The 26,170-nt window shown below is 51.4% G+C and overlaps 2 protein-coding genes across 7 annotated transcripts in view; one reads left to right on the forward strand and one right to left on the reverse strand.

The window, feature by feature from the left end:
• TRAF2 (TNF receptor associated factor 2) overlaps window positions 1-10,273 on the forward strand; it is a 39,685-nt gene extending 29,412 nt beyond the window's left edge. For all 5 annotated transcript variants that reach the window (XM_019475779.2, XM_019475780.2, XM_019475778.2 and 2 more), the window contains 2 exons: window positions 2,842-2,990; window positions 3,746-10,273. In XM_019475779.2, the coding sequence (XP_019331324.1) occupies window positions 2,842-2,990; window positions 3,746-3,964 (368 nt within the window). In that variant the 3' untranslated portion in view covers window positions 3,965-10,273. The remainder of the gene's footprint in view (window positions 1-2,841; window positions 2,991-3,745) is intronic.
• A 1,231-nt stretch (window positions 10,274-11,504) lies between these two features.
• FBXW5 (F-box and WD repeat domain containing 5) lies at window positions 11,505-23,885 on the reverse strand. Of its 2 annotated transcripts, none has more exons than XM_019475853.2 (9): window positions 23,798-23,885; window positions 21,969-22,186; window positions 21,677-21,834; window positions 19,657-19,831; window positions 18,635-18,783; window positions 17,647-18,139; window positions 15,849-15,996; window positions 14,239-14,451; window positions 11,505-13,791 (listed from the first exon to the last, which is right to left on the reverse strand). In XM_019475853.2, the coding sequence occupies exons 2-9, from the start codon at window positions 22,159-22,161 to the stop codon at window positions 13,545-13,547; spliced, it is 1,776 nt and encodes a 591-aa protein (XP_019331398.2). In that variant the 5' UTR covers window positions 22,162-22,186; window positions 23,798-23,885; the 3' UTR covers window positions 11,505-13,544. The 2 variants fall into 2 exon arrangements, with proteins under 2 accessions (XP_019331398.2, XP_019331400.2); XM_019475855.2 differs by lacking the exon at window positions 23,798-23,885 and adding an exon at window positions 23,579-23,791.
• Window positions 23,886-26,170: the final 2,285 nt, after the last annotated feature.

Below are 26,170 nucleotides of genomic sequence, written 5' to 3' on the forward strand. Positions count from 1 at the left end.
AACTACCTTGCTTAAAGATGGTTTTTTTCCCTACACACATGACTGTCTTAATGAGAAATGGAAGGTCCCTCCCAGCCCCAGAAATCACTCAGAATAATCCCTTACTTGTGGCTAAAATACATGCACACAGTATAACCCAAATTAGGGCCAGTGGCAAATGATAAATCAAAGAAGGTATCAGATATTCATCCTGTCCTGATAGATATGGCAATATGCAGTATATCCAAAGCGAATGAACTGTGCTACCGAAGCCCTCTGGTATCTCCAGCAAGCTCAGTGGTGAGAGAGGCTGTGCTCTTCAGATCAGCTCGGAGCACTCACCCCAGCCAAGGGTCCCTCCACGTGTTCTAAGATGGATCTCCAGATCATTACTTACAGTGTCCTTATCTTGCATGTCAGCCTGTGAAGGCAGCAGCATTCAAGCACCTCGGACACCTGCTGTCTCTCAGTAGGATGTCACTGCTGTGTGTTAGACTAAGTTTACACTGCTGAAATCAGTCTGGCGCAACAGGAATGGTGTTAGCTCTAAACCAATAGCCTAACCCCTCTGTAAAACATGTAATTTTTGGGCCTGCACATGAGTCAGACTAAGTAGTTTAATGAGCAGCTAACAGTCTTCACAACTGTGTTCACAGTTACTTTCACGTGTATTTATGGATGGTGCAGGTGGAGTTTTTTCAGTTTGGGTTTTATTGGTTTGGGGTTTTTCCAAACATTTTCTTCCTTGGCAAAACTGGAAAGGAAAATGTTTTTTCCCAAAGAACTGAAATATTCCTGTAACCATCTGTGCCCAACTAATGTTTCCTGTTATAAGTTAATGACCAGCTTTTAATTTCTCAGCTTCCCCAGGAGCGGAGTTTCACCTAGTAGGGCCAGCTCAACTTTTCCTCTTGCTGAAGCCCATACAATGTCATTGTTTGTTTCGCTGAGATGAGACATTAATACCTTTTCTCCTGTGTTTTCTGCATGTTTAACTTATACAGCACTCTAGGGCTTTGGTTCAGTCCCCTGAGCCTGAATAGCTTCACCTTTTCCCTTTTCTGTAATATACTGTATGCTGGCTGACTACCTCCCTCCACCCCAGAGATGGCTGCATTTTGGTAGTGTATCACTTTGGGCTAAAATACTGCACAAAATATTAAGTCCTTTCCTTTATCAATGAGCTGGGATCAGTGGTGGTCTCCATAGCTGTGGGGAAAGAGTGTTTTGTTTAAACCTTATTGGGATTGTTACTAGTAGTGGCTTTTCATGTTCAACTCCCAAGGCCCTCTTAACATGACATATTTTGCACTTGGCTTACACGATAATGAAGGAGCCAAAGGTCTTTTCACTGGAACACGCTTGAGAAGAGTGTGTTTATGGGGAAAGAAGGACTCTTATCTGCCAGGCATTCTGCATTCAAGGTTGTATTTTTCCTGTACTACTTTATGTTGCTTGAACTTAATGCAGAGCTGGGAGCTGCCAGGCAGAAACGAGACTGTAAAACATATTAGTGTTGCCTAAAAGTAATCTGAAGGCTGCTGGGTTTTTACCCACTTAATTAAGTGGGCAGTGAATCCAGACTTTCAGAACACCCTGTCTGTTGCTTTGTCTGAGTGGTTTGCTCTCACCTAAAACCTTGCCCTTTGGTTACCTGGCCACCTTCTTCTGCCAGGGATTGTTTTTGAATTATTAATCTTACAGTAATGTGTAGAAACCCCAGCTGAGTGTGCAGAGTGCTGTACAAATCTTCATAGGAAACAGGAATCCTCAGAAGAGCTTTCAGTCTCACTAGATAGGCTGGGAAGGGAAACGGGTGAAGTGACTCATGCAGGGTCAGTGGCAGAGTTGAGGATCCCAGATCTCCTGTATCCTGAGTCGGTGCTGGATCCATGGAACCATGCTGCCTGTCTGCCTCTGCGTCCCTCAACTGCCCTTTTATAAAACAGCATCCATCTTCTGTGTGCTACCCAAGCTACTGAGTCCCACCAGTCCTCATGTTAGCACCTTCTGTGTACCCACAGAACATCAGTCTTTCCCTGCATGCTTGTATGGCTGTGAACCAGCAGCACAGCCCCACATACATGCACCAAACAGAAACAGGATGCATTGCTTTAAAAATAAGACAGGAATGCTGGAGCTGAGTGTAATGCTGCCCTCTCCCCATCACTGCACCACTCACAAATAGCTTGGGGCAGCATGGGGCCTAGTCACTGTGTCTCTGACTCCAGATCCACACAGCAGGCATACAAGTTAAAGTGGGGAGAGGGGGAGAAGGTGTCTTGCCTGCCAGCCCTAGGATCCGAGGTTCTTTCCAGCTTGTACCCTCGGCTAGCAAACAAAGACAGACTAAACTCAGAGACACCTCTGCCACCCCATTGCCTCCCATTGGACTGTGTATGTGGGCCGGGTCAGCTCTGTAACGGGTACTTAGTAAAGAATGCCACTGGTGCCCAAATAAGAGTAGGCTCTGTCTCCATCTCCCAGCGCTGTATTTTTTCTTCAGGGCCAACAGGAACCAAGAGTGGGTTGAGAGAATCCACAAAGTGTCTCTGCTCCTGTCCTGTAACACTGGGCCAAGTGCCTGGTATATTTTCAAGAGTATAAGAAGCAACTGTAGCCACAAAAGCTTAGGGTTTGGTTATACAGCTCGGCCTGTCTAGGACTGAGCTTTGCTCTGATGGCAGCTTAGTGAGCTGCTCTTTGCTTTTATTGTAAAAATTGAAGCCAGCTGGCTCTGCAGCATCTCCAGAAACTAAAAGGGAATCTGTCTGGGAACTACTCTGAGCTTCTCTGCTGCCCCCCCACCCCTGCCTTTGTTCTGACCAGGTATTTACTCTCTGTTTTACATTGCTTTGGTAGCTTTCTACACAAACAAGTATGGCTATAAGATGTGTTTGCGTGTTTACCTTAATGGCGATGGCACTGGCCGTGGGACTCACCTGTCTCTGTTCTTTGTGGTGATGAAAGGACCCAACGACGCACTCCTACGGTGGCCCTTCAACCAGAAGGTAGGTGTAGGAACACAAGCCAGAGCCCTACAGGCTTCATGGTCTAGTGATTTGGTTATTTGGGCCTCAGAGACCTACTCTTCCAGGCACCAGAAAACTGACATGTCCTGGAAACAGGGAGATAAAGCAGTATGATACCTGTTTGGCAGATGGCTCTTGTAGTGAAAGAACAATCTGTTGCACAGAAGAAAGGAGAGGGGAGGCAAGATCAGAGAGGGAGGCAGAAGTAGAATGGCGATGTATTTGGAAAGTGCCTAATATGAGTATGCCTTAGAACAGTGCTTCAGGATTGGAGACTCATGGCTTTATCATTTACTGTGTAAAATACATTATAATACAATAAACTGCAAACTGATGCAGTGACAGCTGTCCAGTAAGATGAAACAACCAGGCTGGGAGGTGCAGAATGTCCTCTGCGTGTCAGTAGGATGTTAGTGCTACAGGGGCAAGTTAAATGGATTGAAACGAGTATTAGTGCCAGTTGGTGATTTGTGTTTATTTTCACATGCCATTGAACAGAGCCTGTTTTCCAGTTGACCTGAGCCTGGGGCATAGAGCAGCAAAATCTAGAGGCTTTGCTGTAGCTCTGGAGGGAACCTGGTTGTAACCCATGCTCCAGGCTTGCAGCTGCTTGCAGGCTTTGGAATACATCTGCCCCTGCAGCTTTCACAGAATTAAATAGAATAGGACTTGGGAGAGGAGGTCATATACTGTGCCCTATCAGCTGCCCTTATATGTTCTCCTTGCCTCCTTAGGTGACTCTAATGCTGTTGGATCAGAACAACAGGGAGCACATTATCGATGCTTTCCGACCTGATGTTACGTCCTCATCCTTCCAGCGACCTGTCACCGAAATGAACATTGCCAGCGGCTGCCCACTATTCTGCCCTGTCTCCAAGATGGAAGCCAAGAATTCCTACGTACGTGACGACGCCATCTTTATTAAAGCCATTGTAGATCTCACAGGCCTCTGAAACCTCCTTCCCTCCAGGAGCAGCGAACACAGAGCTGGCCCCAACTGGGGCTCAGCCTCCCTGTTCTATCCTTCCAGCCTTAGGGCAGTGGGCAAGGGATACAAGAGGAAAAGCCCCATCCCCAGAGGACCTGCTCCGCTCTGAGTGGAAACAAGGTGTGTGATGGGAACCCTTCCTTGATGTCAGAAAGACCAGCTGCCGTAGTACAGATCTTTCCTGAGAAGAGGTTCAGGTTGGCATCCGTTATCTCCGGGGAACTGGAAGATTCCCACACAGGACTCGATTCCTCAGCTCTGTCTGTACTCAGTTGATACACATTTTTGGTATCCTGTGGTCTTCAGCCCACCCAGGGCCACCACCTTACGTGGCCCTTCAGCAAGATCTTTCTTCCAGTCTTGTAGGAGATCTCCACATCCAAGGAAGTTGGTTTCTCTCTGGTGTTTTGCTTAAAGGGTTGTATAGTTCTGTGCTGCTGGCTGATTTGCTTGTCCACATGAAGGTGCTGAGGGAAGACAGATGACATCTGCAGCAGGTGGAGGTGTGGACATGTGTGAGCCCAGTGACAGGTGGGTTCTGGCTGATGGAAGGGACTTGCTAACCAGTGTAACCTAGTCTCCTTGGGTCCTTGTGCCATGTGTTGCTGCAGAGACGCACTGAATAGTTTTATTTCGGAGTGGAAGGGAGAAGGAGCTGGCCTCCACTTCTGTTTCGCAGAAGAACCCAGCCTGGACTTGATCAGTATTGATCTGAGAAAGGGAAGGCAGTGTCAGCTGCTGCCCACCTTGTGCAGAGCAAGGGGGAAGCATCAGCATGTGACAGAAACTTCCTTCCTCTCCTTCTCAGGAGCTCTAGAGAACCTGCCCAGCCTGGGCTCTGGAGACCCTTGATGTTTTATTTTTCCTGACTTCGTGCAGATCCTGGCTTAGCCCAGCAGGTGCTCTGGGTATCCAGGCTGCTGTTCTGTAATGAGAGGTAATTGTTAATTGTGAGAGAGCTGGGTTTACTGGGTCACCACCGAAAGGGTGTCAGGGCCTCTGGGATTGGTTGGAAGGAAGGATCAGTGTGGGCTTGTTAGCCAGTCCTTACTGAACTCATACTCGGTCTTAGCCTGCATGGTAGTTAGAAGGTGTGGTTTCAGTACATGTAACTGGGTACATCTAGCTTCTAGGTTCCCTAGTGGTGTAGTTGGAGCACTACAGCCTTCAGCACAGGCTGGACAAGCCTGCCTAGAATCCTGGGTATTTCCCAGACACCTAGAACTAGTGCTGCAGAGATTTGCTACCTATGCAAGCAGTCGAAGCCAGCGTGGATACATATTCACTTACGGCTATGGCCTGTCTGGTGGCAGAATAGACATAGCCTGGGTGTGTCCCACCCCATATCCCTGGCAAGGCCCCTCCTGGTGTCCCCCAGGTGAAAGCTGTTAGTTCTGCCCTTCCCTGACTACATTTAGTCCTGAATATGAAACCTTGGGTTCTCCAGTTTGTTAAACGGTGATCCGATTGCCTGCAAAGCTCAAGGTCCCCTGGCCTTACTTGCACTGTGACCCGACTGCTGTGAATAGCATAGACTTCCTCCTCAGTAACACCAGGACCATGTGTCCAGCTGAACATTTCCCCCACATTTATCTGGTCACCCTGAAGCAAGCCTGCAGCTGCTCAGTTAGAAACAGTAGAAGGCTGGGAAAGTCCCTGACTGAAGCTTGGTCAGCCCTACAAAGCTTTGCCAGCACATTTCTGTTAGCTGGGGAGATGGAAAGATCACACCTCCTGCCAACACAGCTCTGCTGTCAAAAACCCTGGGGTAGGTGCAGATCTGCCCACACAAGAGGCAGCTGCCTGTTAGTGTGTGTTATTTGGGGCAGATGCTCTATAAGGTGGACATCCTGTACAAGTTATTTGTCCCTCTTCCTCTCGCTGGGCTGCTTATCTCATTCTCTCAGCTTGTCCTACAGCTTCAACTGAAACCAGCTCTGTTTAGTGTCAAGTTTGCTGTAACATCTCCCTGTGGTGGCTAACAGGCTCTTTTAGAGTCACTCTGTGGTGGTCACTTGTAACTCTAGAGTGATCATTAGCCACTTCAAACCCTTACTCCTCAGGGTTTTTGTCTCTCTTCACATGAATACAAACATCTAACACAGCCCCATACTATTCTCTTTGGTTAGAGTGCCCAGGTGCTGGCTGCTGATCTCAGCCTTCAGTTGTCAGTACTGAAAGATGCCCCACCCCAAGCCAGCTCCTCCACTGCTCCTCTAGCCTGGAGGACAGGCAAGAGGCCGTGAGAGCTGTCAGTGCAATACGAGATCCCCGCAGTTGGCTGAAGCCACTGGAAGAGCAATTGAGTAGCATTAGTGACCCACTGCCCATGGATGGGGAGAGTGCATTCTCTCTGGGGTGGGCAGCAGGCGATCACCAATTAGCAAACAATGGACTCCAACATTGTGAAACTGTGGCACTCTCCGTGAAGGAAGGCCCAGTGCCCCCTAGCAGCATGTTCCCCACAGGCCCCAGATGTGGCTGTTTGTTAGTCTGGTGCTAATACCACCAAGGTTACAGGTTTGATCAATGGTTGGACTAAATGATCTCTTCATATGGTCCCATCCAGCCATACTTACCCACAACCTATACCTGGGTATATGCAGAACCCACCAACCTGCTTTGTCTCTCCTACTTTTACCTCATGCATGCAGCATCCCTGTTATCTCTGAGCTAGTCTATGCAGGCAGTGGCCTGCTCCAGACCATTAGACTTCCAATCCCTCCTGCCACCCAGATGGGGTCAGAAGTCCATCAGTGGAGATGATTCTGACTCTGGTTGTGGGCACTGGAAACCACAAGAATAAGAGCTGGGGGGAGAGGGAGACCTACTGGATCACTTGCAAAGGAAAGCAAGCCTGTAGGTGTTTTCACTACTACTGCTTTCTGCCTGGAAGTTGTAAATGCCCAAGTCATTGTCTGTGCTGCTCTCTGAGATCAGCAGCTGGTTCTCTGGAAGCTGGTTAGGAAAGAATCAGCTTTGCATCCAAAGAGGGGCCCATTTGCCCTTCTGTTAATGCAGCCTGTCTGAAGATTGACATGTAGAGAAGGGGAATGGGATGGGCTCAGAAGTACTAGTCAAAAGGATTGCCAGGTTCTGTCATCCCTCAGCCATATACTACTTCATGCTACTTGTCCCCATGTTCATTTGCTCTCCTTGGCACTGCTGTCCCTTCCCCCAGAAGCATTGGTGCATAGTGCTGTGGCTGAAGGGACTGGTGTGTATCTAGTTCTTGTGTCTGAATGGAGATGAACTCTTCAGGAGCCATTTCTCCAGGCCAAGAGCTGTTAGACTCTATCTGCAGCTTCTCTCAGGAGTGACCAAGGCTCTGTACTGGAGCTGGCTGGCTCTCCCTCCCTGTGGAGAGGTGCTGGGATGAGTTTTGAGCCAAGATTTCACCCCAGACAGCTCCTGTTGTCCTCACAAGCAGGTCTGATTTATTTCCTATGGGGAGGTTATATATCATACAGCTTACCCAGGGCCCAGAAATCAACAGGACAAAGGCTGCACCCTTCAGCTTCCTATCTGCTCCCCTACAGGGAAGTCCTTAAGGCTGCTCCCATGCTGTAACAGTTGCCATAGAGGCCCACACGCATTAGAGAGCATGGGTTGGTTTTAAATTTTGTGACTGGGATCAAATATTGCTGTTTGTGTGTGTTGAAGTAAGAGTTGGGTCCCCCATGCAGCAGATAAGACTGTTCCACCTAGTATATGTAACAGAGAAAGGGCTTCTGTCTGCACAAGTGACTGGATGGGAGTTAAATAACTTCTGCTATTTGGTGTGGTCTTCATGTTCAGACCCTCTTTCTCTAGGTATCTAGAGGACTGGCTGCCTCCTGCTGATAGTCATGGTACATGTGGTGAACACAGGGCTCACAGCTGCTAAGTCCCCTCTGCTCCACAGCATCCACTTTGTGAAAAGGTGGGCACTGGAGAGCAGCTTAGGGCTTCCCAAGCACGGGCAGTGAGTGGAAGAGCTTCTTTCCCACTTCTGCCTTGAAGTTCAGCCTGCAGCAGGATGCATATAGCTTAGCTGCGTTTTCACTGCTTACCTTTAAAGCAGCCTGGCCACTGGCAGCAGTACTTGCTTACAGCCAGGCACCCAAGGAGCACTTACTTACACAGCAGAGGAAGGCTCTGGTTTAGCTGGGAGCACCAGGCCTGGGAGGGAAAGCAGCTTCTGGTCACTTCCTCTGACCAGTGTCAGCTGTAGCAGAGCTCTTAATTTGGAAAAAACAATTTTTTTTTAAATGTGCACTGGTGGTTAGTAGGGCTGTGCGAAGCTTCGGTAGCCGATTCAGTTCAGAGGAGATTCAGCTTGATTCGGGGAGCAAATCTCCAAATCAGGAGACCAATTAAAAGCTCCAAATTGATTTGAAGCATCCAAATCAATTTGGAAAAAGATTTGGCTGCTTTGGAGATTTGGCCATAAACTAAACAGGCAGCTGACACAGCTGGTAAGTCTGTTAGGGTTGGGGGAGGGGGAAAGAGGGATTGGGGCTGGGACAAGCTGCCTAGTCAGGGAAGGGGGTGCGGTATGCGGGTGCAGCAGCACTCAGAGCAGGGGCTATGCCATACTGCCACTTGCCTAGCTTGAGGGGAGAGGAGGAGGGTGGAAACAGGGTGGGCAGGACGTGGGCGCAGCTCGCGGCAGGGGGCAAGTGGCAGCAGGGCATAGCCCCCACTCCCAACGCTGCTGTGCCCACATCCTGTGCTGCTCTGTGCCGGGTGGTAAGTAGCAGCAGGGCCTGCCTTCCATGCTGGCTGGCAAGCGATGACAGTGCAGAGTCCCTGGTCCCAGTACTGATGCGTGTGCGGCAGCGCTGGGAGCAGGGACTCTGCCTTGCTGCCACTTGCTCAGCTGGCATGGAGGCCATGATGCAGGCGCAGCTCGCTCTGGGTGGAAGGGGGAGAATGGCAGCAGAGCATAGTCTCCACTGCTGTGTCCGCATCAGCACTATACCCTGCTGCTGGTTGCCAGCTGGCATGGGTGGGCACGGCAGCACTGTGAGTGGGGGCACCCGCAGTGAGCTGTGCATCACACCCCCCCTCCCCCTCCCCCTCCCCCTCAGCTGAGCAAGTTGCAGCGGGGCAGAGGCCCTGCTCCCAGTGCTGCCACACCTCCACCTCCCCAAGTAATGTGCCCCCCCCACTGGCTGGGCTTGTCCCAGCCCCAATCCCTCCCTCCCCCAACCCCAGACTTACCAGCTGGAGGCAGCTGTGTCAGCAGCCTGTTTAGTTTATGGCTGAATCTCCAAAGCAGCACCAAATTTTTCAGATCTGATTTGGTCAAATTGAATCAGGACAGTGATTCGAATCTCCAAATGGAATCACTGTCCTCTGAATTAGCCAAATCTGAAGTGAACACTTGCCGCTTTGCACGGGTCTGGTGGTTAGATATTGTGAATGCTGAACACCTACTGACTGCAATGGGAGCCGAATAGAGATCTATACAAACAGCAGGACCTTGGCCCGAGTTGTTCCTTCATAAGGGCTGGGGTGCTCCAAGTTAGGAATATTCATTATTTAAAATCAGCCTTATCTCTGTAGGTGTCTAGTTTGGAGAATCCCAGCCTTTTGAAGGAACTCAGTCAGGCCAAGCTTCTTCTGTAGGGGCTGCTTTTAATGTAGATTGTCTTGGCATTTGCCTTCAATTGCAGCGTAGACCCATGTTCCTGTTGCGGGTGTAACAGTCAGGGCATGGGGAGTGCCTCGACTAGAAAAATCACCTCAGCTCATTCCAGGAAGGTTAGAGGGTCTCTGCCTTCTTCAGAGACTGATTGGAGACAAAAATGTTCCAGGGGAGCAGCAACACTGCCCACAGCAAACACTTCCACTACCTTGAGTAGTGCCCCTATGTTAGACAGAACATCACTCTTCACACCTGTGAGCCCATGCATTTCCTCTCTCCTGAAATTGTCATATACAGATTTGTTCCTGAGCCTCACCCTGTAACCCTAGTTTAGCTGGTTTAATGCTGCACTCTACACCTAGACAACAGCACTGGAACTTGTGAGTGATTTTGCATTTGTAGCAATATATTTAGCTTTATGGAGCTAATCAGGCACCTTTCAGTGAATCTCAGCTCTGCAGGGTTATAGATTAGTGGTTATCAGCTTTCCTAGACCACTAGTACTTGTGACAAGGAATAAGATTCTCTTAGCCCATTTGATTGCACCACCTAGGAGCAAATATCTTAGGCTGTTATTTGTGAACCAGGTTCCCTCACCCCATTGTGTAACTGAGACCATTAATAAAGACAGTAAAGAAACCAGTCTGTGGTGTCACATGGGAGCACTTGCACAGTAAAAATGGACAATTTATAGAACCAGCAAGAAAAGGAGTGGGCAGAAATGGCCCAGGCACATCTGCTGTGCCCAAGCAGCACTAAGGGCTTGTACTGCTCTTATGGGAGGCTGGCCAGCCACTTATGCTTACATGGCTTACTCAGTTGCCTTTAGCACATCTGCCTTGCACTAGCACCTAGTGGAGCCTGCATGAGGAGGACTTGTCGAGAGACAGCCACTCAGAAGGTTCCCTGCCTTTGAAACAAGATGCAGTTCAAGTGTGTGAGGTGTTTATGCACTCCCCATCTGTGGCCCCATGAAGGCCTGGGACCTCTCGGTCAACCTCCTCCTGTCTCTAGCCAAACTCACCCTTAAGCTATCCAGGTGGGACACTCTGGCTGGGAAGGCTCCTGGAGACCTCGGGGCATTTTTCCTCGGTGTCCTGCACACGTCTCTGGGTGGAGCATCGCTGGGCAGTAGCTACCGGCACTCTAGCTGAGTTTGAGGGCCCGTGGGCACTGTCCGGCGTGCTCTGCTCAGTGTCCCCTCTGGGAGCACTTGTTTTGGCCCTTTGACCCTGCATGTGTACACCCTGTTTTCTTATGATTTGTTCCCCATAATCAGTTGAATTCTTAAAGGCTCTGGCTGCCCAGTGGCAGCCCCACAGCCTTTTTCATTCAAATAGATCAAGTGTGGGGTGGGGTGGGGAGGGATGAGAAGAGTCAATATTAGCAATTAAGATATGGCAGCTGTCTCATCTGCCCCTCACTCTTGTGTCCTTTCCAGAAGAAAGCGCCCCAGAAGACGTGCCCAACTACTGGCCTCCTCTTTGCAAATGGGAACATGACTTACCCAAGGACCACATTAAAAAAAACAAACAAAAAAAATCCATAGCTGTGGCTCAGCTGCTACCAAAGCACAGCTGATTCCTAGCCTGTGCTCCAGCCCTTCCAGCTACTGCTTCCCCATGCAGCAGAGCCAAGATCAAAGTTCAGGACTTCTCACTCTAGTCACAGGAGTAAAGTATCAGAGAAGACAGAGCCAGCTGCAGCCTCTTGTAGTGACTTATGTTTAGCTCAGTTACCTTCAGTATCCAAAAATGGCCTCTTTGTCCTGTGTCTATGATGTGGAGTCAGCATTGCTATTCTGGCTCCGCTTCCGTAGCAAGACAAAGCCACAGTGTGTGCTGCAGACAGACTCACTCTGCAGAGACAGGACTAAGCAGAATATTTATTCAGTGCCGTAGCGAGGAGCAAAACTTGTACAAACATCAACCCTTGGTGGCTGGCTCGGTTACAGTCCATGCATAGGGAGCCCAGAGCCAGAGCGGGCTGGGGTACTGTGTGCTAAACCCAGTGCAGGAGCAGCCCTCACAATACCCAAAATACTTAAAAATAATTAAGGGGATCAGGTTAGTGGGGATGTTGTTACAGACCAACATACAGCTGGACTTGCCCTACTCAAGAAGGAAAGTGCCTGTGTACTTGGAGCCAGGAGTGGGCAGGACTCCATCCTTCATGAGGAAGTTGCTTCTGCTAGTGACAAATTAAACCCTGAGTACCGGGGCAGGGGCACTAAGTGAACTTGTGTAGTTAGGGACAAGCAGCAAGTATGGAAATCAATCTTCTGGACATATACACCAGGAGCAGTTAAAACCCAGTGGTGCACTCTAGTTCAGAAACCTGCAGTTTAATAGGGATAAACAGAGGCTCCAACTAGCTTTATTTTTGACCCTTAAAGCCTATCCAGGTGGCACAGAGCTGCCACATGTGGCAGCCCTCCAGGACAGAGCAGAAGAAGTTTTAAAAGTCTTTTCCCCAGACACTTTATAGACACAGGCTGTTGTTTCCCATTTCAGAAGGACCCTCTGGGTACCTACAGTCAAACTATCTGTTGTTAAAAGAGACTGAGGAACACTAGCAAAAGTAAGTTAATAGAGCTGCAGGTCCCTGGTCTTGCAGAAGCCCAGGCCAAGTGGATTTAGGAGCCCAAAGTTAACAAACAAACAAACACAACAAAAACTATGGCTAATTATTTTCAACACAAACCTATTAACCTCCAAAAGCCTGTTCAGTTCAAAACACACTCTCACTGGAGAGGGAGCTCCGCTTATAATGACTTAAGTCCCAGGTCCATACAGGTCTTGTATGTAATAAAGTAACACCCAAGGACCACTCTAACCCAGGATGGATCAGCTTGTGGCAGTTCTGGGAAACCACTCCAGCATTCTGGAGAGGAATGTTTTTTGATCTCTCCTTCAAGGATGTTCCTGGAGACAGTGTATTCACCAACAGCTCCCAACTTGTCACAACGTGCACCACACACTATCAGCCAGACCCTGTGAACCACCCCCCCCCCTTAGCCACAACATGAGTTGTCCTGTTGGGGAGCCATGAGAATGGACAACTTGTTTTAAAAGGTATTAAGTACTACAATCATAGCCACTTTGTGCTATTTAGCAGCTTGGATCAGACAATGGGGCACAGACAGCAACAGGAGACACCACTCACTTCCCATGTACTATAGTGTAGGAACTAAACACCTTACCCTTCCCATTGCTAATCAGAGGATCCATTCTGCAGCTGGCTGCATTTCAAGCCAGATCCAAATGAAGACATTTACTAGCTGCCACAAACAGGTTTGCATTGCTTAGCTAGCTTCCAGGCATGCACTCCCCAGTTCAAGAGCCTTAGCTGTTCCAATCCCTCCAAACTAGTACCAGGGATCCAGTAATGCCCCTGCAGGGAGGTGAGCTGCCTCTTGATGGTCAGGGCAAAAGACACATTCATAAAACTCAGCTACATTAAAGAGTCCTGCTGTAAAGCAGCTCAGCCTGCCCATGCCCAAGTGGTCTGCAGCCAACTGCTCTCAATGAGCCCAGCCCCATCCCAAACCCCTGGAACAGATCCAAGAAACAGCAGCCTCCGCCTGTGCTCTGCAGTAGCCAAAGCCTGGCTGGAAGTAGTTGGAGCCAAGTAGCAGCACTTGTGAGAAGCTGAGGGGGAAAAAAACCACACACAGCCCTGCAGTGATCAGCCAAAGGCTACATCTGATCAGGCCCAGCTCACAGCCCCCAGGGCAGGGGCTCAATTATTAACAGGCGCAGATGGAGAGAATGTAGTTCCCCCCCTGCCCTGGCTGAAGGGCTGGGTGTGCAAGCAGCTCCTCTCCATTGTGCAGGGCCTGAGGCTCCCCCCTCCAAGAGCCCCATGAGGGCAGTGACTGGCGTGAGAAAGTCACAGGAGTGGATGCCTCATTTCAGCTCTTCTGGTTCAGGAGCCAGGAGAAGAGCAGCTTCCTGGGCCTGGGCTTCCTGGCCTGCTGGATGCGCACGGAACGGGGAGAGCGCCACACTTTGATGGTGGCATCGTCACTGGCCGTCAGGAGCAGCTCCTGCTCCATGGGGCTGAATGCCACGGAGTTGACCACATCGTCGTGTTGCAGCTTGGCCAGGCAGATGTTGTAGTGCCGGTCCCAAATGTAGCCATGACGATCCTCTGCCCCACTGCATTGGGCAAGACACCAGTGAGAACCCAACCAGTTGGCTAGTGCCTGCTGTCAGCCTGGCCTACCCTATCAGTGTGCAAGCAGCTGGACTGAATGGAGGTGGGGAGAGGGGGAAGAAGGGGTAGGGAAAACCTTTTGCACAAGAGCAAAGGGCCCTGTAGTCCAAGCACCCCCACAGTTGGCAGCTGCAGTTTCCTGTGGAGCCCAACCCAGTGTCCAAGCTGGAGCTGTAGCTGAGAACTGTTCCTGAGCCTCCAATGAGTCACCCCCCACCCTAGACACTGTTGCTGCAGTGACTCCCAGCAAGTGGAGAACCTAAACCCATTTCCACACAGTGCTCCAGCAACAAGCCATGGACCCAGAGCTACCAAGGGCAGAAAGCCAGGGCACTTCTCCCCCCTCCCTGCCAACTTCAGGACCACAAGAGACCACTCCCCCCCCACACCTGGCTACGAAGTCCCTGCTGACATCAAGGAAGATGAAGAAGCACTCGTCATTGGGGGTGTAGGCCCGGTGAGCCCGCAAGGCTCGCTTCACCTCCTTCATTGTCTTCAGGTCAAACACGTGCAGGTCGATCTCCTCTGCAATGGGGGGTGGCTGCATGGGGTCCGAGATGACGCAGTCCTGAGGCCAGGCCCGGCTGTTCACATACAGGTACCTGGGGAAGCAAGACCAGAGGTCACCTGCCAGAGTCGTGCTGCTGGCAGCCCCTGTAACTCACTGTGTTACTCCCTTATCTGGAGAAACCGTTCCCATGAGAAGCCTTTTCCTGTTCTCTCCTATCTCTGGCACCAGGCTGAAGCAGTTGTGCTAGTACAAGACTGTCCAGGGAACAACTGACTCCCAGCCAGAGCAAGCTGTTTCCACGGAATTGTTTGGAATTTCAGCAGGACCCTTTGTAGCTGCACTCACTTCCCGGGCCAGAATCTGGGATCTTTCCAAGGTCAGGTAAGTGCGTGTCGCTGGTGAATTCCCAGGGGAGATCACAGGCATTACAACCATCCACTCAGACACAGCTCTGCAGCTAGTGGAACTAACCCAGCTCCACTGGCAAAAGCCCCTCTCCCCTCACCTTGGGCAGCCCTTTTGCACTGTTGCTAAAATGGTCATCTCAATGTAGTCTAGACCCATTCCCATTCCATCCAGCAAGACCCAACAATCCCAGCTCCTTCCTCTTCAGTGCCATTGTGAGGAAGTAAGGCTATGCTAGTTAAGATGCCAAACCCAAGCTCCCACCTTCCTGACAACACCTGTTCTGAGGGCATGGGACAGGTTCCTTGAATGGTGCAAATGCCCATGCTAGGTTCGCTGGTCTGAGGCTGTAAGAGAAGTCTCTATATAAGAGAAGAGCTCCTCACAGCACTGCTCTGGCAGACATGTCACAAGGGCTGTGCACATCTGCTTCTCCAGGAAGGAGAAACCCAACCAACTGGTCATGGAGAATGAAAGAAAGGAAGTGAATTCCTTCCTCATCCTCAGCCTGGTAGCTACAGAAATTGGCCTGCCTTGACCACACAAGCCTAAAAGCTAGAAGTCAAGAGGACTTAGGGCCACTACAGGAATGGATCATGGCCTCTGGCTAGGGCTGCAGAAGCCAAGAGGTCTGGAACTTTTTATAGAACCCAAGCTCCAAATTGAGCAGAGTCAACTCACTTTTCAGGCAAGCATGCCATGTCCCATACAGTCAGCTCCACATCAGGGGCTTGGTAGGGTAAAGAAGAGAGCACCAAGGTCCCAACTATGGCCTTCACATACCACAGATTCCAAGGCCAGGGGACAAATCCCAACACATGGCTTGGAAGTGTCACAGGCCCACTGACAGACCATGCTAGGAAATCCCCAGCTGCCTGAAAGAAAGAATCTTGCAACACCTGATGTGACTCCTTGAACAAAGGTAAATCTGCTCTCCCCTCTGCAGGGCTGGAAACCCTTCACAGTGTTCTCACAGTTAATAAGCTGGCAGCCAGGAGCACAAAATCAGTGATACTACCCTAAAACCCTCTGCCACATGGCTGATGCTTGGCTCCACAGTGCCCTGCTTCTGGCTGTGCCCACCTGTGGTCAGGAGAGAGGCCCATGCCAATGATGTGCCCATGGATGTCAATGACATGATCCAGCGAGTCGAAGAATTCATCTGAACGCCTCTCCTCCCCCAGCACTGGCCCTGCTGTCGTCATCTGATGAGGCAAGATCTGCTTGATCCCTGGAGGGGGTAAGGGGTCAGGAGAGTCAGTCTGCTCTGAGAGGCATCTTGGAGACAATGTGCACAGCCCAAGTACTTTAGGGAAGACCCCAGGCTCTGCAGCAAGGGACCTCGTGCAAGCTCCTGACAGCAAGAGCCTGACAAAACAAACTCACTTATGGAGAAGGACTGGGGACAAAGGAGCTGGCATGCCCTATGGCACAGGACAGGGCTCTAGTCCTTAGCATATTCCTCTTGCCATCAGCCCTTGGGTAGCTACTTGGGCATCCTTTTGACCAGGGATCTGGGCTAGGATGGCAGCTTTGAGTACCGGTCCACCTCATTCTTCGCTTCCAGTGAGATTCTGAAAGCAAACTCCACCCCTCTCCTCCCTCCCCATCAGCCACCACTGCGACTACAAGTGCTAGCATGCAATGCTGGATCAATGAAGCACTGCCTAGTGGGATCTGTAGTTAGTAATCCAGTGGACAGAGGCCCTCAGGGCAGGCTGCATGATTATTTTATCAGCCACCACTACAAGCTAGAAGGCTACTAGGCAGCATCTCCACCAGCACATGCCACATGCAGGCTGCATCTACATTCATGCAGTCACTGATGCATCCCCAAGCAAGAAAGTGGCAAAGCTAGGGTTGGATGCAGGACTTGACTCTGCCCCTTGCATGCACCCTGCATAGGGTTCACGCAGTTCTTCAAGCCCAAGATGACAGAGGACTTGAAAATGGATTGGTCTCAACTCTGTTGAGACCAATGAAGCAGTTGTCCTGCATGTGGGTTGTGTGAAGGCTTATGCCCTCACTTCTTGGAAGGGAAGGAGATACCATGGGAGGTCTGAGCAAATGGAAACTGCATATGCAGAGGTGAAGAACAATGTGTGTGTGTCACCAGCCAAAGTGATTTACCCCTGGTAGCTGCTTTTTCTTCCAGCCTAAGGCTCAACCAAGGGGACCATAGAGTCATAGGGCTCTAGCATCCAGAGCTGTAGAACAGATTCATAGATGCTAGTGTCAGATTCGATGATCTATTGAGGTCCCTTCCGACCCTAGCATCTATGAATCTGTTCTACAGCTCTGGATGCTAGAGCCCTATGACTCTATGCTCCCCTTGGTTGAGCCTTAGGCTGGAAGAAAAAGCAGCTACCAGGGGTAAATCACTTTGGCTGGTGACACACACACATTGTTCTTCACCTCTGCATATGCAGTTACCATGGGAGGTCTGAGCAAATGGAATCTCCTTCCTTTCCAAGAAGTGAGGGCATAAGCCTTCACACAACCCACATGCAGGACAACTGCTTCATGTCCAGTCCAGTCAGTTTTGTTCTAGACCCAAGCTCAAAATGATCAGAGCTGGGATCTCAGCAGCTTCTCCCCAAACTAAGCCTAGAAAACCACAGCCCAAGCATCAGTGTGGTAAAAAAGGGCATAAGGAAAGCTGTTTCACACCCTTAACTACAGCTGGCCCCCCAACAGAAACCCATGGTAGAAACAAGAGCAAGCCTATCTGCACCTAGAACTGCAGCTGGCCTACTGCAGGGCAGTGACCAAACAGGATGACAACTTGCAGAGCCAGTATGGCAGATTTTAGAGCCTGGGCATGGGAGAAGCAAGGGCTGGAACGCATAGCCCAAGGCAAAGCCACCATGCCAGGGCTTACCAATCTGGTGTGGCGAGTAAGTGAGGCATCCTGTGGTGAAGATCAGGTATTTCTTCTTGCTGTGGCCATCGGTGGGGACCAAGTTCAGTTCAGGTGGCTTTGTCCTGTTCCTTGCAAGCAGCTCAGCCACCTTTGTCTCCAGCTCTTTTTCAGTCATGAGGGGTCTCACACGACCTTCCATGATGTCGTCCAGGAACTGCTGTAGCCCACCCCCTGCTGTCACGCTCCCATCCTCTGAGGATTCCTGCGCTGCCAGCTCTGATGTCAAGTTCTGTTTGGGTTTTGCCTCCTCTTCCTCACTGTCACTGCCAAGGTCAAAGACCTGGCAAGGGGAGGTGGAAGCAGCAGCTAACTGCTCCCCATAGTCCAGGAGCAGGTCAGGGGAGTCATACCGGCTGCAGTCTGCCACCATCACCGTCCGGATAGTGCTGGCATTTAAGTTCTGGATTTTAAACAGTCTTTTCACTACATTTACATTCTCAGACTCTATGCCCTAGGAACAGAGCAGAGAGGTGAGATTAGAGAGCAGGACAGGGCTCAAGACCAATGCCCAAAAGCATAGAAAATGAGGGTTGGAAGGGACCTCAGGAGGACATCTAGCCCAGTCCCCTGCTCAAAGCAGGACCATCCCCAACTAGATCATTCCCGCCAGGGCTTTGTCAAGCCAGGTCTTAAAAACCTTTAAGGATGGAGATTCTACCACCTCTCTGGGTAACCTGTTCCAGTAGTTCACCACCCTCCTAGTAAGAAAGTTTTTCCCGATATCCAACCTAAATGTTCCTTGCTGCAACTTGAGACTATTGCCCTGCCCTCTTACAGCAGGAGACTCCTCAGCTCCTCTTCCCAGAGTTCCTTCCTGCTGTAGGTGCCAAGAAGGAGCCCTGGCTGAGGCCCATAGCCAGAGACTCAGGGTCTCTAATGCAGTGGGTCCAGCTGAGGGTGGGGGCAGCACCCAGATTAAGTGGCCTCGAGCTGGTTGAGGCCGCACCTGGAAGGCGTTGTTCAGCCACAGCACAGAGCAGGAGGTGATGTGCCCAATCCGGTGCAGGTTGCCAGAAATCAGGTTGGTTTCGTTCAGCCAGCAGCCAAACACGTCGTAGGGTTTGTTCCTCACCCTAGAGAGGAGTAAGAAGTTTTCTGGAAGGGAGGAAAAAAAAGTGGGGAAATGAACTGTGCCTTTGAGCCTGCTCCAGCAAAAGGACAAGACTTAGGCATGAAATCCAGTCAGAGGCCTGGCTGGTCACTGAAGTAGATGGACATGGATGGTCTCTCGCAGCTGGCTAGGAGTGGCCAAAACCATCATTCTCTGCCTTTCAGTGATGTTACTACTCAGACTAGTTCTCTGTGCCTCAGAGGCCCCAACCCTTTCACTGTACCATAAGCTCCAATAGTAGAAGACACCACACATCAATATATCCAGCCCTACAAGAAGCCTCTACTTGGGCAGGGAGCCCAGGGCAGAGATCACAGGAGAAAATGAAGTTCAGGATAGGTAGAGTCCTAGAAAGGTGAGGGGGTATGGAAAACAGGTCAGACATACATACACATTCCAGCAGAGCTGTAAGGGCTCTCAGGAACAGGCCAACCAGCACTGCAGGTCAGGCACATGAGTGCACCAGATCAGTTGTGTGACAAAGCTCCCACACTGCTCACACTCAAGCTAAACCCATTGCTTTCCATCAGCACTAGAACAGCTGAAGTGAAATGTAGACACATCAGTGGCTCTTTCTGAGGCGATTACAACTAAGTGCCATGAGCTACATTTTTAGCTCAGTTACACTTCAGTCCAGGCAGGCTCAGCTCTTGACAGCACTTCCTGATCTACTGAGGAAGGGTTCAGACTTATCTGCCTTTTACAGATGGCAGAAACAAGGACAGAAAGGAGAGGCCACATGTTCAGGTTCTCACAAAACCCAGCACACCAGCTCTTGGACCAGTGTCCCATCCACTGGCTCCCAAACCATTTCATCTCATCATGTCAAGGAAGATCCAGGATGGAAGGAGCCTTACCCATGCTGATGACAGCGATCTCTCCAGACGAGGAATTGTGAGGCCCCACAAAGACACCTGACACCAAGAGAAGGGAGTCATCTGAATTGAACTGGGAAAACTGCGTGTAGCTCCAATTGTACGGCCTCATGTTGGAGCTGTGCAGCAAGGAGATGTCCAGCTCGTTGTTCCAGATCTGAAAATAGATGGGACAGAGGGAGGCTGTCAAAAGGTCCAGCAACACTAAGAGCATTTACCATTAGCAAGACAAAAGTCAGAGGGCACCAGCCAGGCAGTTTGGAGGCCAGTGGACAGAAATCCATTAGTGCTGACCTCTCTGCCTGGAGCCTATTCAGAGGAGAACTGGAGGGGTTTACAAAGCAGCCCATTGAAAAATTATTGGATGAATCCAATACCATACTGCACAGTGCTCAGAAAAATGCCCTTGCTGCTGCTCTGGTCACTCTGCTTTAGAGTACCAAAGAAGGCTGCACACAGTAATTACTCACCCAAGAGGCTATTTTTGCAGCAAGGGTTGCTTACTGGACAGGGGAACCGGTCCTGTCAGCTTACAACTGCACAGTACCCAGAACAAAAAGATGGGGGGGCCTCAAGGCACTGACACTGTAGTAGCCACTCAGGAGGATGCTGACTTGGTACAAAGGCCCTGAAGGCTACAAGGGGAAGGCACTACAATTCAAGGGCAATTCCATGGCTTCAGGGAGCACAATGGGAAGTGAAAGCCTGGGAAAAGAAGATTAGGTTCCTTGCAGAATGCCTCCATCCCCACCACACAGGGGCATATTCAGCGAACAGGCTAAAGCTTAAGAATTCTGTCCTACTCTCACTATCCCACCCCACCCCCAGACTGATCTCCCCTCAGGCTGCTGTGCATGTCAGCCCTGCTGCCACACAGCCTATGCCTGTTCTCCAACAGGAGGATGCTGTCCCCTAACCAAAGTCACCAAAATAAGAGCTGCTCAGGCAGTAGCTGTGCAGAAGTGTTATCTCATTTGGGGTTCCCAGAGCAGAGTGGAGGGGGACCGAGATTATCCCAGGGTCTAGCAAGCCAGCAGTGGAGCAGGGAGTAACACACAAGCATTCCAACTCCTAGACTCTAGGAGTTGGGGGGGGGGCGGGGGCGGCGCGGGGGGAAGAGGAGACGGAATAGCGGGCTCGGTTGCTCTCCACATTTTGTTGTTTTTTCTGTTCTTTTACTGTCTGCCCAGCCCCAACACTGGCACATCGGTGCTTCAGGCAGAACCTGGGAAGAGCTGGCTTGGGCCACAAAAATCAGATCAGATATTGTACTGCAAAGCCATGTCCCCAGCCCTTATGCAATCCTTCCCACAGGTCACAGCTCATCCACACCCGCTCCAGAATATGCATCGTCTTCCCCCCCACCCCCCCCAGTCCAGTCACATGCAAGTTATACTCCTCCACATTACAGACATTAAAATCAGGAGTGGGCAAAATGTGGCCCATGGGCCAGATGTGGCCCACCAGGCCATTCTTTCCGGCCCAAAGGGACAAAAAAAAATAAATAAATTAGAAAATTAAAATTTATTTGCCCCTGGCTGCCTGTCATGTGGCCCTCAATGGCTTGCCAAAACTCAGCAAGCGGCCCTCTGTCTGAAATAATTACCCGACCCTGAAATGCTTCAAACCCCCAAAGGGAAAGGGGCTTCTTGAATGAGCTCAGAGTCTATTATAAAGACCAGCTGCTCAGAGAGGCCAAACCGGTTAGCTCACAGCCCCATATATTCAGAGCCCTGTGACTTCTATACCTCTCCTGTGTTTTATGGAGGCTAAGACGTCTCAGCTGCAGCATCTCCTCCACAGTGCCTGATCCAAAGGCCTCACTATACTAACCAATCAGATCAGCTCCCAGCAAAGGAAAGGGAGGAGGAGGAAGAAGAGGAAGATCAGGGTACAACAGCTTGACAGAAGTTTATACAGCTGGAGTCAAAGCTTGAGCCTACCTCACTTGGTACAAGTGAACAAACAAATCAGCCAGTACAAGAGCCGGCTACTTCTTTACCTTAACAGTGCAGTCCTTGGAGCAGGATGCAAACAGGTAGCCAGAATGGGAGAAGCTGAGGTGCAAGACCTGGTCACTGTGCTCCCTGAGGGTCTGTACTTCAACGCACGGGATGGTGTCATAGAGTCTCTGGAACTCATCGTACCAGGAAACAGCGACTGCAACACACAAGCCGAGACATTTGGGAATCGGAAGGCAGCAAGGAGGGGATGGGGGTTAGCCACAAGCAGAGGCCACGGAGTTGGGTGGCTTTGCCTGTAGCAGTTACAGCGCACAATTAAAGATACCTGACCTGGGTGCCGCGGCACTTCCCGAGAAATCCGGTAGTATCGATAAAATAGTTCCTTCCACAAGAACTCATCCCGGGCCACTGCGTGCCACTGCCGACACACCAGTGTTGCTGAGAGCACGTCTACGTGGTCCAGGTAGAGGAAGATCTCATAGAGGACGCTGTCAGGGAGAAGGGGATTACCCCCAACATCCATAGTGTCATTCTGTCACCAAAGGACTCTGGAGAGACACAGGAATGCAGTTAGTTTCCACCAACCTGCCTAGCATATCATTAGGGAGACACTTGCCCAGAACAGGGAGGCTGCCATGCCTGAGCAAGCACGCTCACAGGCAAAGCAAGCAATCGCGGCTTCTCACAGGCAGAGGCAAATGTACCCACTTTAAACAGTCATGTTTCCAATTGCAAACACTTGTCAGGAAAACAGCATTGGTGGGCTGGGGAGGGCAGTTTTAAACTAAACCTGAGACCAGTTTTCTCTTCACTTGCCCTCATGCAGATGAAGCTTTTTTGAAATAAAGAAAAAAGTTCACACATGTGGCAGCCCCCATGGTCCTATGTCTGGAGGCACATGAACACGAAGCATCGGGCACGTGCCTGACTTCAGTCCTGTGCACAGTGACCCCCAGTGCGGTCCACCAGCAGGACTTGAAAGCGAGACCTTCAGCATGAAAGCAGTGAGCTGAACCACGTGAAGCACGGAGCTGAACAAAGGGTGCAAACGGAGGCAGCGTTGATGCCTATAGGAAGCTGCCTAGTGGAGCGGTTCGGCGGGTCTGCTCCTACAGCCACGTCCTCGTAACTCTAACGCCATCTTGATCACAGTTAACATTAGTGACGCTGACCACTTGCAGCTCCTGTAGTGACAGAGCATAGCAGCTCACACGCACCCCCCAAAACAGCTCCTCCTTCCCTTTTAAATCAGTGGACAGCTAATAGGCTTTGGCTGTGGACCGCTTCAACACCAGCCAGTCGCGCAGCGCGCAGACCAGGCACAGGGGAGCACGTACAGACCGAGCTTGCTACGCTGCCACTTTCCCTGGCGAGCGCGAGAGGTCTGCGGCCTGACACTGAGCAGCGCGTCCTGCTGTCAGCCCGCAGCAGCGCTGCCTACGGACCTGGCACCCAGACTCCAGCACAGCTCAGACGTTTGGGATGCGTTTGCTCTGCCAGGAGGCGAGGAGCACACACTGTGTTTACGAAATGCGCTACGCGTCTCGAGCCCCACGGAGAAAGCGCCAGCAGCAACTGCTGCTGCTCGACGCGCCGATCCTTTTGCTCCAACACTAAGAGGTGAATCTCGGTGCAAGGCTGACGGCCGGTGGGGGCCGAGAGCAGCCGGGACCCCAGCGAGGCCGGTCGTGTCGCCGAGTCCTGGGGAAGCAGCAGCAAGCTCTGGCCCTGCCGCCGGGGGCACTGGAGGGCAACCGGCCGCACCCGCAGCCTCCCCGAGTGCCACCGCGACCCCTGCCCCTGCCCTGGCCTGCTGCTCTGCTTTCTGCCCCTGCCCCGCCCCAGTCCGGCCTGCCGCTCCTGTCCCACCCGCCGCTCTGCTTTCCGCTCCCCTCCCCGGCCTGCCCCGCGCCCAGCGAGCGGCCGCCGCGGGCAGGCACCTGCAGGAAACCGGGCTCCGGGCGGCCGCGCCCCCGGGGGCCGGAGCCGGCGCGAGGAGCAGGGAAGCGCGGGGGTGCTCGGACCCGGCGCCGCGTCTACACTAGGGTCCCGGCTGGCCCCGCCCTCACGCGGCCCGGACCATCTCAACCGGGGGTGGGGGGGCAGCCTCGTGCACCGCCCTCGCCCCGATGGTACCGCCCGCCCCACCCCCGCGAGACCTTCTCCTCTCCTGCTTCTGCGCTCTGCCGCACGCCGCTTCCGGCCCCTCCCGCCTCACTTCCGCTCCGGCCTGTGCTGGCCGCTCTAGCCCCTCTCTGTGCTCCGCAGCCACGCCCCATCCCCTAGGCCTAACGGCTTCATCCCAGAGCGCCGCCCGGCCAGGCCTGGCGAGTAGAGCTCGGCATCATCCGTTTCTCCAGTCACCTCCACGTGTTCCTGCCCCTCTGCGGGAGGTGTCGCGTCAGGCGGGCGCCCGGCGCCCAGCACCCTCTACCCCGCGTCCAGCACCCAACACCTAGTGTCCAGCACCCTCTACCCCGCGTCCAGCACCCAACACCTAGTGTCCAGCACCCAGTACCCACTACCCAACATCCAGCACCCAGCCAGCCCTGGCGCTGCTGTGTTGGGCTTGCCCCATAGGTGATGCTTTATGCAAATGAGACCTCGGTATGCAAAATACTTTGCATTGATTAACCGGGAGCTAATAAGAGCCAGCACATGATCCTTCCCGGAGCTGCACCCCGTGGCAGGGAGAACCAGGCTGGCGCCCAGCGGCGAAATGAGGGCCCTGCTCATTGCCACTGCACCAGCGCTAGGAGCCTGGGAGCTGTCAGGAGCTGGCCAGGCTCATGGAGTCGCAGCAGGGGGTTTGGGCGCATTTAGCCCCGCCCTGCCCAGAGTACAGGGCTGCACCTGGATCCGTGGCAGCCCTTCCTCTTGCTGGGGTTAATAGCAGTTGTGCATCTGCCTGCGATGCCTGCTACATGTTACATCTGTGACACAATGGACAGGTGAATCGTGTCATAGGTTTAGACCAGCCACACATGTAAAGTGATCCTCACACCATCAAAATGACTCCAGATCCAACCACCTAAGAGTCAGTGGTTGAAATTGTAGTCCGCAGGTTTGTCATTACCCTAAAATAGAATAGTTTTCTGAAAGCATACTGTTAGGTTTACAATAATTTGGATTTTTAAGAAGTATTAGCTTTACAGCTGAATACAAGGCATGACCTGTGGCCTAGTAATGCAGCTGACCACAAGGCAGAATGATAGCTAGGCCTTTGCTTGTGTCAAGTAATCATTTTAACTGCAACAAGCATTTTCTGAGTTAAAAAGTGAATCTGTGTCTGTGCGCTAAAAAAAATCAGCTACAGCAAGAAGTAAGATAAGACAGAGAAACCATTGTTTTGAGCTTACTGGTTGTGTCCTTGAGAAGTATCTTCTACTGTGTAAGGTTTTGCTAACATAATGTTACTGTTACTTAACTTTTAGCTTTTCAAAAGTGCTAGTTCAGCTTAATAGAAATATGCTGTTACAAAGATTTGTAGAGCACCGCCCCAAGTATTGCTTTTTGTTAACCATATAGTCTTGCTTTGTTGTAAGAAGTATAAAAGATCGCCTCACCCTTGAGGGGGGGCCATTTTGCCTTTTGCTGGCTTTATGGTCTTTGCTCGAGCAAATAAACAGCTGTCTTTCTTTACCCGCGTTGTCTGTCAATCAAATTACAGCTAGACAACGGACCTTAGGGAGGTTTCTCCCACCACAAAATGCTAACAGCTCCATGGCTGGTCTCTATCCAGCTTTCATTTGAACCTGTGTCAGGGCCCCAGCAATCAGCAGGGCAGGATGAGCTGGGTCATAGGAGACAGGGAGTTGAATCACTTCCCCACTGGGTGCTTGTTTCCCCTACCATCCTTTGTGGGGTGGCCTATAAGCTCTTTGGCATGGAGACTGTCTCTATCAGTGTGCAGTGCCCTGCGCTGTGGGGCATCTCAAGTGGGAGCCTCTCCAAGCTTATGCAATGACAGAAAATGGTGAGCTCTTCTCTAGCCTTCAACCGTTGCATCCCCCAGCCTGGAAAGATGTGCCACAGTAATTGCTGCACCTGGCTCACCCGGTGAGAAAAGTTTTGCTCCTAAGCCCAGACTGGAATCTCTTCTTCCTGGCTCAGGATTCTGAAGAACCCCTCCCCCCCGCCTCCTGGTTATCAGCGTGGCCCAGGATTGATCCTCCCACTCATGCTCCATTAGGGCATAGACATTTCGTAGTTTCATAGTTGGTAGGGTCGGAAGGGACCGAAGCATCAAGTCCAACCCCCTGCCATGGCAGGAAAGAGTGCTGGGGTCAAACGACCCCAGCTAGGTGATTGTCTAGCCTCCTTTTGAAGACCCACAGGGTAGGAGCGAGCACCACTTCCCTTGGAAGTTGGTTCCAGCTCCTAGCTTCCCTGACTGTGAAGTAGCGCCTCCTAATATCTAGCCTGAACCTACTCTCCATCAACTTATGGCCGTTGTTCCTTGTAACTCCCGGTAGTGCTCGGGGGAACAGGGACTCTTCCATTGCCTGCTGGTCCCGCTTGGCAAGTTTGTA

Source organism: Alligator mississippiensis, chromosome 12 (assembly GCF_030867095.1).
Source record: "Alligator mississippiensis isolate rAllMis1 chromosome 12, rAllMis1, whole genome shotgun sequence".
In the NCBI taxonomy this organism is placed as follows: domain Eukaryota; kingdom Metazoa; phylum Chordata; order Crocodylia; family Alligatoridae; genus Alligator; species Alligator mississippiensis.

Coding starts and splice junctions, on each gene's coding strand:
- FBXW5 (XM_019475853.2), bottom strand. CDS start 22,161: ATGGATGTTGGGGGTAATCCCCTTCTCCCTGACAGCGTCCTCTATGAG. Junction 18,784..19,656: donor GATCGCTGTCATCAGCATGG/GTAAGGCTCCTT, acceptor CCTCCCTTCCAG/AAAACTTCTTACTCCTCTCT. Junction 13,792..14,238: donor AGCAGGGACTTCGTAGCCAG/GTGTGGGGGGGG, acceptor TGCCCAATGCAG/TGGGGCAGAGGATCGTCATG.